This window comes from Amblyomma americanum, chromosome 3, assembly GCF_052857255.1.
Source record: "Amblyomma americanum isolate KBUSLIRL-KWMA chromosome 3, ASM5285725v1, whole genome shotgun sequence".
In the NCBI taxonomy this organism is placed as follows: domain Eukaryota; kingdom Metazoa; phylum Arthropoda; class Arachnida; order Ixodida; family Ixodidae; genus Amblyomma; species Amblyomma americanum.
Window position 1 is genome coordinate 35,113,767 of NC_135499.1, and position 13,290 is coordinate 35,127,056.

General features: G+C 47.1%; 1 protein-coding gene across 1 annotated transcript in view; it reads right to left on the minus strand.

The window, feature by feature from the left end:
* Nucleotides 1-1,571: 1,571 nt before the first annotated feature.
* LOC144122909 (uncharacterized) overlaps nucleotides 1,572-13,290 on the minus strand; it is a 107,135-nt gene continuing 95,416 nt past the window's right edge. The window contains exon 6 of the mRNA XM_077655875.1: nucleotides 1,572-1,772. Coding sequence (XP_077512001.1) covers nucleotides 1,572-1,772 — 201 coding nt within the window. The remainder of the gene's footprint in view (nucleotides 1,773-13,290) is intronic.

The window sequence follows — 13,290 nt, forward strand, 5'->3', positions numbered from 1 at the left end:
GATTCGCCTAATTTCTATTTTTACGCGATTTATACATTGCAAATCTGCTTACATAAAAGGTTAGCTCTGCAAGGGGCTATTTAACGACAATTTATGAAGTTTCCGTTTTTTGTAATTAGTCTTTTGTGAACACAGTTCTATTTAGTACCCTCTGCGGTGGCTGAGTGCTTCGGCGTTCGGCTTCTAATGCCAAATTCGCCGACTTTGTCCCCACTGTGGCGGCCGCGATTTCGATGGAGACAAAATTGAAAACCGCTCATGTGCTGTGCGCTGTCAGCGCACATTACAGAACATCATTTGACATAAATGAATCTTGAGAACTCCACTATGGCATCCCTCATAGCCAGTGTGTCGCTTTGAGACCTTAAACCGTACGATTATTAAGCAAAGTTCCATTTAGCGCTATTTTTCAACTCAGTGTGCCTTTTTAGGTATTTGTCGTATTTCACAAGCGCTAAAAGAACACGGACAAAGAAGGAGCAGACAGGACTCCACCCTTGTATAGGTATTTGGTTTCAATTTTTTTTACTGAGGTATCATTTTTATGATGACGCGTTACTAGCCTTTCGATTCGTGTTTCACCGATATCTGCATTTTCTTTTTTTTGACAGGTGTTCCGGTTCAAGAAGCTCCGGCACAAATGTAGAGGATTGGACCTAAATAAGCGACCGCTTCCCAGAAGTTCTTTTCTGCATGTGTTTTGCATGCTCAGACAACTTTCTGTGCTGAGCTGCCAACCTCGTTTGCCTTGAAAGAAAAGTGGTGGCCAACACACGATTAGGAATATTTTGTCATCGTTGGCTCTAGTAACTTTCCACGCGTGTCAGTATATTGACGTTAGGAGAGAACAGAGCGACATAGCATGCGAATGGCTCGTGGGCCACTCAACAACAGAAAGACAGAGTACGAAACGTCAGAGTGCAGGCCGTCAGGAACGTCAGACTACAGGTCAAATTTACGGCAAGGCGACAGATCATCAGATATTTTCTGTTGTCTTTTTCGACTGGGAAGTTCCAGGGAAAATTAATAGCTTAAAATTTGTCGATGTCCACTCTTATTTAGTGAATAAGCAGATGGACAAGTAGCCTTTGCCTCTCTACGCTGGTGAACGAACCGTAGCCACCAAGTCTGGCAGAGCGTGGGAAACGAAAGATAAAGAATAAATAACAGATAAATAACCTAAAATATTCAAAATGTTGCCGCTTGCACACGCGGGCCGTTAAAAAGCCGTGCATTTGAGGTGTCTTCTAAAACTTGCTCATATTATTTCCAAGCGCTTGAACCTCCTGCCGCTCACTTTCAAGCTAGCATGAAAGCAAAACCCCCTGTGAACCTTTGACGAAAAATGAATGAATGAATGAATGAATGAATTAATGAATGAATGAATGAATGCAGTGAAAACCCTACAGTTTCCGGTAGGGTAGCACTATTCGCACCCGCCTGTCCCGCATAGTGGGCAGGATGCATATGTACACTTGACGAATTCGACGTTGAATGACGCCAAACGCGTGCGTATTTATCGTCCGCAGAACGGAGGAACGCTCGCAGGCCTGGCTCCCGCGGGCTGATGGTCACTGGGTGTAGGAGACCGCTCGCGGCAGGCTGGAGAGGCGGCGCGCGTATGGTCCCGCCTGGTCACCACTCTGGTAGACGCTGGACATGAGCGGCTGCCGGGGAATCAACGAACCGAACGTGTCGACGAACTCACTGTACGGGCCCTCGGACCACGTGTCCACCTTGCGGCTGCGGTAGGCACGCTCCTCCTCCAGGGCCTGTAGGCAGAGAAAGCCCGTTGTCTGCCAATGCTTATCCACGAACCTTGTACTGTTTCCCTCCAGAACTACTCCTGGACGAGCCTGCAAAGGCTTACAGTATCAAAAAATAAATTAGCTGTTCTAGTCAGCCGTTCTAGATATCACAACATCATGTTGTGATAACAAGACAAACTCTTCCGGCCGTGTGTGAAAACTAGAGTGGATTGGTAGTTACTCATAATTTAATTGATCAAACCAGCCGGCAGACGAAATGTAATTCGGCACACGAGCCTAGCGCTTCGGTGGTGTTATTTATCATCACGCAAATATAATCCCTTTAAAACCCCTAATATGGTCAAAACGTTGGAGGTAGTCTCAGACTCTGGCACCCCTGCAGTGGATGCCTGATGAGGATGTGCCATTAGTTGTAGCACTCCTATTGGAGGAAATGACTAAAGGGTTGTCTCCTAAGTAAGAGTGAGGCTTCGAAGGCTTCGAAAGTAATGACGGGATATCCATTCCTTCCAATGAATATTGCACTTCCTAGTGCTCCTCCTACTGCCGCTGCCAAGGTGTACTTATATCTTCAGTTATGAACTGTCTAGGGTGTGATTTCTAAAGAAGAGGCTGTCATTGAATGTAGTGAGTGCAATAATACATATCACACAGGAAAATGTGCGGGCATCTAAGAAGCCCCGTTGAAAGCTAAGGGAAAAGTTTATCGCAAAGCGTGGCGGTGCAAGCCTACCGAAGCGCAAAAGCAAAAACTCGTGCAGAAGAAACCGCACTACCGAGCACCGAACCTGACTCACGAGGTGTACGATTGTGGTTGCAGGAAATCAGTGCCAAACCAGTTGTTGCCCTTGACGGAAACTGTTCACAGCATTGAGGAGGCGTGGCATTTCATGAGCGAAAAATACGACACCCTCTTAGCGCGTGCAGAATAGCATGAAAAAGACATAAATGATGTTAAACAAAGGCTACAAAAAGAGGAAAAACAGGACGCAGAAGTAACCGAGCTCCAAGCATCATAGTTCATGGCCAGGTTGAAGAAGTGGAAACCAAACACAATTTGCTTGCCAATGTTTCTCGGTTCCTTTCGGAAAACACTAAGTATTGAATGCCCTCAGATCGAGCGTTGCCAAAGGATACGCAAAAGGCGCAACGGTCGGGTTCGTCAAGTTGTTCTGTGGCTCCTTGATTTCCGTGAAAAATAAATGTAATGAAGAATGTGTCTAAAATAAAAGGGTCTAAAGTTTACATTACGGAGGATTTCTTGCTTAGGGTTCACTCTGTTCGACAAAAACTGTAGGACGCCTCGGCTTCTTTTCTCAGTACTGGTTCACGGGTGCAGCTGCATTCTGACCATTTGTTTATTGATAACGTTCGGTACGATTGAAACCACGCTTCAAATTGCTTGGTTAAGCCGTCTGGTACCACAATTATTCGGGACAATGCTTGTGTACAAAATCCATCGTCCTCGCCAAAAGCTGGTCCGTCTACTTCATCGCAGTCTTTCCCGCCCGCTATGCCTTCTGAATGACTTGCTTGTGACTCTGTGGCAAGTCTGACCCTGTTCAATATTAATGTACCAAGCGTTATCAATAAATCTGCCAGGCTACTCTCGCTCCTTTCTGTCTATCCACCTCATATTGTTGCCATGACTGAAACTTGGCTACATGATGGCGTCTATGACTGTGAGTTCACTCCGTCTGGTTATACTGCATTTCGTGCAGATAAGCAAACGGGCAGAGGAGGGGGCGTTGCTCTGCTTGTCCGATCAGACCTTAAGGCTAGTCTTTTGCCAAGTCCCCCGGATACGGAATACGTTTGGGGCAGAATCATTTTCCCAAAGTGCTCAATCGTGATCTGTACCTTCCATCGCCCACCTGTCTCTCCTATTGACAACTTGCTTAATCTGTATCAGTTCATGTCTGAAAACTACTTCGCTGCATGCAGCCTCGTGTGTATGGGTGATATTAATGCCCCTGTCATTCATTTGCCACCCCTTGGTGCTACTAGTAAGGGCATTTTCATATGTACTGAGCTTTTGATTATTTGTACAACGTTTGGTCTTTTACAAATTGCCAATGGTACTACTCGAAATGACGCATTGCCAGACCTAGTTTTTCTAAGTTCCGATCTCGCAGCGAAAGCTTACGAATGTGAAATAATAGACGGCATATCGGATCATAAAGCAGTCCTGGTTTCGTTTACTTGTCCCATTCATAAGCCGCGATATGCCTTCACGGCATTTCCAGATTTCAATAGTGCCGATCATGTTTCGATCATCGACTGTCTTGCTGATCGTTTCGATGAATTTTCAGTGCTTAGTGAAACAAGTGACGTTGACACTTTAGTTGCTTCTTTTAGAATACTGTTAAAATCTGCGTCAATTGTTTTGTCCCTGTTAAAACTAAAAAGAAAAACTTAAACTCTCCCTGGGTTAACCTGGATATTTTGCATCTGTCAGGTCGGTTAAAAAGGTTAAGATCGCCGAGATCATGTTCTAAACCTGAAAGCATTGCCCAGATTATCAAAGCGAAAGAAGAGCTCCGTGTTCTCACAAATTCTGCTAAAGGTTTTTATTCTCGTGTTCAACTGCAAAAGGTATTCATCAGCAACGCAAAAAAAATTTGGTCCACGATCCTTACTAAGGATACTACATCGAATTCATTTATTGTTAACGGTAAGTGATTTCAGAATCCCAAGACCATTTCACACGCTTTAACTCATTCTTTCAGTCGGTTTTTGAACATGACAATTTAGTCACCCCGTCTTTCCTTTATGCCGAATCATCTCCAATTGATGATGTGACAGTTTCCTTCAGAGTGTTCTCAATATGATACTGAATTTGGATGTGAAGAAATCAAACGGGCCTGATGGAATGTTCAATGCATCCCTGGTTAGATACTCATTATGAACATCTCGTTATCTACATGTTCTTTTTATTAGATTCCTTAGTTCTGGTATTGTCCCTAAGTCCTGGGAATTGGCAAATATTCTGCCGTTATTTAAATCAGGCAATAAGCAACATCTTGAGAACTACAGGCCTATCTCGCTTACGTCGCCATCTTGTAAAATGCTTAAACATATCATCCATACTCACATCGTACAATTTCTTGAATCGAATAACATTCTATCCAATGTTCAGCATGGCTTCATGCGAGGTTTTAGCACATCTGCCCAATTAACGGAATTCGTGCATGACATTGCTCATAATGTAGACTGTGCTGTCAAATCCACGTTTTTTTCATTGATTTTTCAAAAGCATTTGACACTGTTATTCATTCTAAGTTAATGTTCAAATTAAATCTTATATTGAAGAATTCAACCTTAGTGACCAAGATCTCAAATTCCCTCTCTGAGCGCTTACAGTTTGTTAACTACAGTTCAGCCCAGTCTTTCGTCGCGCCCGTAACATCTGGTGTGCCACAAGCCTCTGTCTTAGGACTTTTACTGTTTCTATTGTATCTGAATGACCTCACTTGTAACATCACCTCGAATATTCGCATCTACGCTGATGACTGCGTTTTATATGACATCATTCACTCTTCAGATGATCATTCTCGCATTAATGAATCATTTTCTAGCTTCTGTAGCTGGGGTAAAAGTTGACAGAAGAATATTAACTTTCGTCAAACTGTTGTCGTGACATACAGCAATAGTTCCTATTCATCGGTTTTTGATAACTATTTTCATAACGTACCCCTTCAATGGGGGTCCAAGTACAAGTATCTAGGAATTATTTTTACTTCCAACTTATCATGGTCCAAACATATTGACTTCATCCGTTATAGAGCCCCCAAAAATTAGGGTACCTTAAACGAACATTAGCTCAGGCTCCAAAAGAAACCAGATTACTAATGTATAAATCCCTAATCCGTCAAGTTCTCGACTGCGTTTGTTTCGTGTGGAATCCTTACAAGGTAACAGAGATTAAGAAAATTGAGGCCATCCAAAGGAAATCAGTTCGCTTCATATGTAATAAATATGGCAGTGATTTTTCACCCTCGTCTGCCCTAAAACCATTAAAAATCACTACCCTTGCTACTGGCCAACCACTAGAATAGTTAAAATTTCTGCACTGTGTCGCTAATTCGCACTATCGACTCTCAAGCGACAGGTACATCACGAGTGCCGTAGCATCGTCCACCAGTAGTTATCATTATCTTAATTTTTCTCCTTACTTTGCTCGTACTAATGGGTTTAAATACAGTTTCTTTTCGCGCACCATCGGACACTGGAATACATTGCCCGGTCCAGTGCGTTCCCTCCCTATAGACAAATTTGTACAGGCCATAACTGATTTTTAATCTGTTTATTTTCCGTACCGATGCTCCCAATTTGTGCAGTTTTCCCTATGTATTCAACATCGATGTTTCAATTTTTTGCGATCATGTCTTTAGTTTTTGAATGTATTTGTCCACTCTTGTGATATCCCCTGTAGGGGTGCAGTATGTACAAATAAATAAATAAATAACTATAAAGGATGTTGGAGAAACGGCAGTTGTCATCTCAAGTTTCTTTGATCTTGAGAAACTCAGTTAATGTCACATACTATGGTAGGCTCCGACACTGACGCATACCTTCTTCCACCATCCTTTGGAAACTGCATCAAAAAACAGATCCTCAAGTCATTTTTTTATACGTCTTTATTTCTGCATAAAATAGGCCTAGCCTTGCGGCAGAAAAGAGGGGCTTCATGGGGGTGGAGGTGGGGGAGGGGGAGAAGGGCCGGTCTCCACTTCTTCTTCGAAGTGGGGTGGTCCTGTGGTCGGCTCTGCGAAGAAACGGCCAGGCCCTTCTTCTTCCTTGAAGTATAGGAGAAAAGCCCGCCAGAGCCGGAGTGCGTCCGATGATCCGATGTGTAATGGTGGATCGACCCATTCCTGCAAGGTGCCAGGTCGGTGCCCGCCCAGGGACTGAAGTGCTCGCTCCCGCACCACGTCAAAAGCAGGGCAGCGCCACAAAAGGTGTTCGGCCGTGCCTCTCGCCGGGCATGCCGGGCATTGAGGGGTCGGGTATGAGTGCGGGTTGATGAGGTTGAGCTTTGCTGGCGACAGAAGCAGGCCAGTCTGGGCGCGGCGGAGGAGTACCGCATCTACCCTTCGGAAAGTACTAGGTGGGAGCGATATAATTGCTCAGGGTTCGCCACGTGCTGGAGGATGCGGCGGCGATAGCATTGTGCGCGATGCCATGTCTCGGCCCTATCCATAGGAGGTGACGACGGATGTGCAACGTCATCACGGGCCCAAGAAGCGGAAACGAGTGTGCATCCAGGCGAAGGTGCGGAAAAAGCTGCAGCGCGCGCTGCCTGGTGTGCCTTTTCGTTTCCAGTGATTCCTTCGTGTGCAGGAATCCATCTAATAACAATAGTGTAGCCATCCTCTCGCAGGCGCCGGGCTTCCGTTCGAATTGCGCTAAGAACGGCATAGTCTGCTCCCCCCGCGCTGCATGCGGTGTACGCTGCTTGTGAATCAGTGTAAACATGGTAGGTGCATGGAGCCGGATCCTGTCGATCTACTATTCGAGTAATGGCAAGGCGTATGGCAATGAGCTCCAGATTAGTGACAGTGTGTTCCTCGGAGAGCCGTTCAACTATTGTGGCATCTGACTCAGAGTCGTGACAAGCTAATGCGGCGCCAAGTTGAAACTGAGCGGCGTCTGTATATAGTTGGATAGCCCCTTCCTGGGCTAGCTTGTATGACATCTTCTCGTGACGTTTAGCGGCAGCTTTGCGCCTTTGGGGATTAGCTGAACTCATGTTCTTTGGTAGTGGCATACCCTCTACTAAATCGATTAGTTCCCATGGTGGGGCAGGAGACGACAGCAACTCTAATTTGTCAGTGTTGTAGCCTAACGCCCGCAGGATCTGACGGCCAGCCGCCGTTGTGGAGAGACGGACACGCTGGGCTTGCAAGTGCTGCTCTGCCACATCCTGTAGGGCATTGATTTTGCTGCATGCATGTAGGTCCTCTGCTGTGCAGCACTGTGGTAGGCCAATAGCAAGGCGCAACGCCTTCTGATTGATTCGCTCAAGCTGAAGGCGTTGGGTCGCGTTAAGCCGCATGTAGGAATATGCATTCAGTATTTTTGATGTCATGAGTGCCAGGGCTATCTGACGGAGTCCCACCTCATTGATTCCCCACCCACGCGCAGAGACGCGGCACATAAGATGTAAAGCCTGATGGCAACTAAGCACCGTGTTATGAATCCAGCTTTTGGCTCCTCCATCCTCGTCAATAAGCATTCCGAGTATACGGATTGTTTGTTTCCGGCAAATAACCGAATCCCCTAAATGAAGAGAGATAAGATTTCGTTCGGCCTCGGCTCGCAGCCGCGGACCGTTTATGACAGCCACGTACTCGGTTTTTCCCGGAGAGGTTTTCATGCCACATTTCTTGATGTAGTCGTGGACGGCATTAAGGCCTGTCTGCAAGGCTAATTCCTGCTCCGCAGGGGACCCAGAATTGGTCCAGAGCGTTATATCGTCCGCATACACGGCAAAATTAAGACCGGGTATCGACATTAGAATTGGCGGAAGACCTGACATCGCGATATTAAAAAGAGCCGGAGATATGACGGCGCCTTGGGGTACGCCGGTTCGGTTAGGTTGCCGTGCACCCTGAGTATCCCCAACCGTTACTGAGAAGGTTCTGTCCGCAAGAAACGCTTTCACGAAGCGGTAGAGGTTCCCGCCTATCCCCACTTCCTGGAGCCGTTGAAGTATGGTAGAGTGGGGCACGGAATCAAAAGCCTTTTTGACGTCAACCCCAACAACCACCCGGAGCTGTGCGCTGCTAGGGTATGCGAGAACGTCGTTATGAAGCCTTCTGAGAATATCTTGCGCGCAGAGTCCTCGTCGAAAACCTACTAGCATAGGAGGCTGGACGCTGAACTTGTCTAAGTACCATTCAAGTCTTCTCAGAGCCATACTTTCCATGACTTTACAAAGGTTGGACGTCAGCGATATCGGCCTGAGGTCTTGTAATGTCCGACTTGGCTTACCGGGTTTTGGAATTGGTATGACAACTGATTCCTTCCAGGCAGGGGGAAGAGCACCGTTGGTCCAGCATTCGTTGAATACTTTCAACCGGGCAAGTTTATGTGATTTGGGAAGGTTAAGAAGTGTTGAATAGCGTACACCATCCGGTCCGGGGCATTTTTATGGTTTGAGTCATACAAGGCTGCCTCCAGTTCGTCTAATGTGAAGAGAACGTCGTAATCATTCGATGTATCTGAGACGGGGTCCGCAGGCAAGGCATCCACCTTTTCAGGTTGGGGAAAAAAGACCTTCCCTGCTTGTATAGCTAGATCAGCCGGGGAGACGTTCAATTTCAGGGCCATGTCTTGGGAAGGGGGAATCGGCCTTTTGCGTCCAAGGACAGCTCGAAATATGTGCCAGGTCTTCGACAAGTTAACTGTTCCATTGAGCGAGTGGCACAGCAGCTGCCAATCTTGGAGAGCGAGCTGCATAGTATACTGCTCGACCTCTTGAGTAATGCGGGTGAGGGCGCGCCTACGGTGGGGTGTCCGACCAGAGCGGCGGTACGCCTTGAGAGCACGAAGCCTACGATTCCACAGACTCAAAAGGTGGGAGTCCGGCTTCGGGGCATCGTATTTAACTAAAAGCTTCGTTGTGGCTTTCTTCTTGGCAACGTTGATCTGAGTAATGAGCTCGTCTAATTCTGTGGGAACGTTCACCTCACCAAGCATTCTGCGAAAATCGTCCCATGAGACGTGTTCCTCTATTCGATGGCATTGTTGCCGCTTTAGTGACTTTCGCCCTCGAGGGGCCCATGACACCACCACGGGATAGTGATCACTGCCCATGACATCATCAGCCCGTGACCATATGATCTCATTAGGATGGGAAACAAGTGTCAGGTCTGGAGAAGTGTCTTGTTGACCTTTGTGCTGTCCACAGCGACTGGGCAACGTAAGGTCGTTAACGATGGTCAGTTTGTCTTTGACAATGTGCTGCCATAGATGCCTTCCCCCAGCATCTGAGCGATGATATCCCCAGCTGGTGTGCATGGCATTAAAATCACCCCCAACTATAACTCGATCCTGGGGATATATCCTTAAGAAGTGTTCTATAAAAGATATATCTACTCGATATGCAGTCGTACCGCAGGATCTGGCATAAACCGAAAAAACCAATGCTTGTTGGTCCCCTTCTAATGTAAGGCGCACTCCCGCTACCTCTTGCGTCTGCGTGCACCACGCGGACGTATCAAGCTCGGTGTGGGCAGCGCGAGAGAAAACAAGTACGCATGCCTGCCCATAGGCTACTGGATTCGCGGATCGCGATCCTGGCCCAGGACGTCGGGGCTCTATGGAAGGGGCGCAGTAAGGTTTGCACCCTATTAGATTGGGCCTATTAGTACCAGTCTCCTGAAGCAGGATAGCTAGAGGAAGCGTCGGCGTGATGGACAGTCTCCTTTGAAGTTCTGCTTGTTTGCGACGGTATTCACCGGCAGTTCCATTGTAAGAACCATATAGGAGAGTCCGAAGCAAAAATGTCATGAGGTTTCGCGCTAGTGCCCGCCATTTTGAAACTGGAAGGTGCGCGGAAGAGAAGATGATGTGTGCCCAATTCCGGGCTCTTGATTCGGAGAAGCCTGCGACAGCCCTAAGAGTGGAAGCATGCGCTTGATTACCTCAGCAGTGACCATTTCGATAATGTGCTTGAGTTGGTATTCATCTAAGTGCACCGTGCGTGAGCGATCTTGCGCCAGATGCGTTTCTGCACCGCGCTGTGTAGCACGGAGAGTTTCAGCATAAGCACAGTGTATGTGTGCTTGCTTTGGCGCCGTCGCGGAATACTCAAGAGTTCTCGTTAGGGATGGAGGTGTGGCATTCCTTAGACTAGTGCTCTCAGTTTGTGTAGAGCGGCCGTGCGCATGTTTCCCTCTAGTTTTATGTTCACTGCCTCGTTCCTTTGGTAACGGCTGACTTTGTATTGGAGGGAAGTCCTCCTCAACAAGCACAATTTGCTCCGAGGGTGATCGCTGTGCGCTGGCAGGGCTCTTGTGCGCAGCCGTCGAAAACGTTTCGTTGCCATGTAGAAGCTCGGCTTGTTGCTTGCGCTCCTTTCGTCGCGATACTCGGATTCGGCGGACAATGCCGTTCCTCAGGGTTTTGGTAGCCTGTCGCCGAACAGGGCCCTTCGGGTCTGTAGCTACGTGTTGACCTCCGCAATTACGGAGTGGTTCTATCGGGCATACCTCGAGGTTGCCATGTGCGGGGCGACCGCAGAACGAGCATCGACGTCGGTCGACTAGTGGACACGAGTTTGTCCTATGTCCGATTTTATGACAGGTCTGACATATGACAGATTTCGGGTGATAAGGTATGACCGGCAGGAGTAGCTGTAAAGATGGATTTTGCGGGGAAGTCTGGAGCCCTCAAATGTGATGCGAGCTGCTCCGTTCTTGCCCATTGGCCTGGCACTGATTACCTTGCACGAGTAGCACGTGAGGTTGACCATGAGCTGTTCGCTTGTTAGCCCGTTGGCCCGATGTATGACCCCGCGGATCTGGCCGGAGCGAATGGTTTCATAGGCTTTTATAGATGTAGGCTTTCCAGAAATTAAGACAGACTGCAGTCCGAGAAGATGGACCCTGGCATGCGTATGCGATACCTCGACCGCAAACTGATTGCTTCTTTCAAGAGGCCGTACTTGAAAGCCTGAGTGAAAATGGATTTTTTGAAGCTCATCGGCAATGGCTCTGTGCAGCCAGTGTGCGGGGAGTGAGCCTAGTTGTCCAGATGAAGTTAGCTTCATTATCACAGTATGTTTAACACAGGTTGGATCGGCAGCTGTAGCTTTGTTCTTTCGCCTAACAGGCTGCCAGTCATCCTCTTCAGAGTGGTCATTATCTGCTGAGTGATCGGTTCTGCCGAATGTGGTGACCATAGGAGCCGAGGAAGGGCCCCTCGAGTGAAAATGCGTACCCGCGTAGCAATCATTTATTGCTGTCTGCGAGCGGCCAAATTTTACGCCGTGTCGTTTGTTCACCAAGCGAGCGTTTTCTTGAGTTATCTGAGAAGAGCCTAACCCCATCCTAGGCTGCTTGGCAAATTTCGCAAATGGAAAAGTGCAAGATCCTACCTGAGAATGGTTATTTCCAGGCATGTTTTCCGTGGAAAGCAAAGAGAAGGGATTGCAGACAGGTATCGCCGCAACCACTTGGCTGGATTCGTCGTCCGTCATGCTTGCGTCGGCGTCAAGCACAGCGACAGATTGCGCCGCGTTATCTGTGCACATGGTAAAAAGAATGCAGCGCGAAAAAAACAAGGACGAACAGAAGTGGACAATGTTCGTCCTTGTTTTTTTCGCGCTGCATTCTTTTTACCATGTTCACTGACCAACAAGCCCAAACAGCCGCTTTAGTTTATCTGTGCCGCTACGAAGCGATGTTGCCTCGGCGGCTTGCTGCGGCTCCCCGGGAGCCATGTTGGCGGCATCGGCGGTGGGCGTATCGGATGTATCCGGATGGCTTCCTGTGGTAGTCTTCGACATGGAAGCGTTGAAACTGTTGTCCACAGGTGAAAAGGAACAAGATGGCACTGGCCCATCTATTTTTGGGAGCCGAGCCCAAAAACGTCCGGGCCAAAAAGCTTCGGAAAGTCGGAGCGATGCGAACGTGCGTCAGTTCAAGACGGCTGCTTGCAGCGCCCCCTCAAGTCATTTAAATGCTTTCACTTGGATGTTCGATCTGTTAAAAATAAGGAATCCAATTTACGCTTGTTGTTTGATCAAACAGGGCAACCTTTTGACGTCATTATGCTCAAGGAAACGTAAAGTACTGATGAAACAAACGTCCACCGACTTCTGTCCCATGAAACATTCTATTTAAATCGCCCCTTTGGTTGAGGGGGCGGGATATGTAGTTTGTTTCGAAAAGACTACGACTGCGAAATAATTTCGGAGTGTTCGGTAATAACAAGTGACTGTGAGATCCTGACAATTAATTTACAAAACACAGCTCTTGTCGTGTGCTACCGCCCGCCGAATGGTTCAACTTTGCGTTTCTTCAAATATTTAGATTAACTGTTTAGCTTCATCACTAATAATAACCTGAGTCTCATCTGCGGTGGGGACATGAATACTCATATGATTAAAAATGATACTACAAAAACCAATTTCCAAGTCCTGTTAAATGCTAATGGGCTTAGAAATGTAATAATTTCCCGACAGGAGTAACTGCCAATTCACAGTCGCTCATTAACATGTTTCTTAGAAATATAAGCCAGATAAACTGAGGTCCCGAATACTGTCTTTTTACCTAAGTGACCCCTTACTGATCTTCCTTTGCACTAAAGGATATGTACAGAGTAAACTGTCAAGACCCACGCTAACAGTCTAACATATTACCGAACAAAACGTTTAGATATTTCGAAAAAAAATAGAAAAACTATCCTGGAAGGGCCTCTTAGAAAGTGATGATGTCAACGTAGCTTATGATACGTTTCTTGAAATATTGGAGCCTGTATATGCAAGCTAGTTTTCCTGAAGTGCGAAATA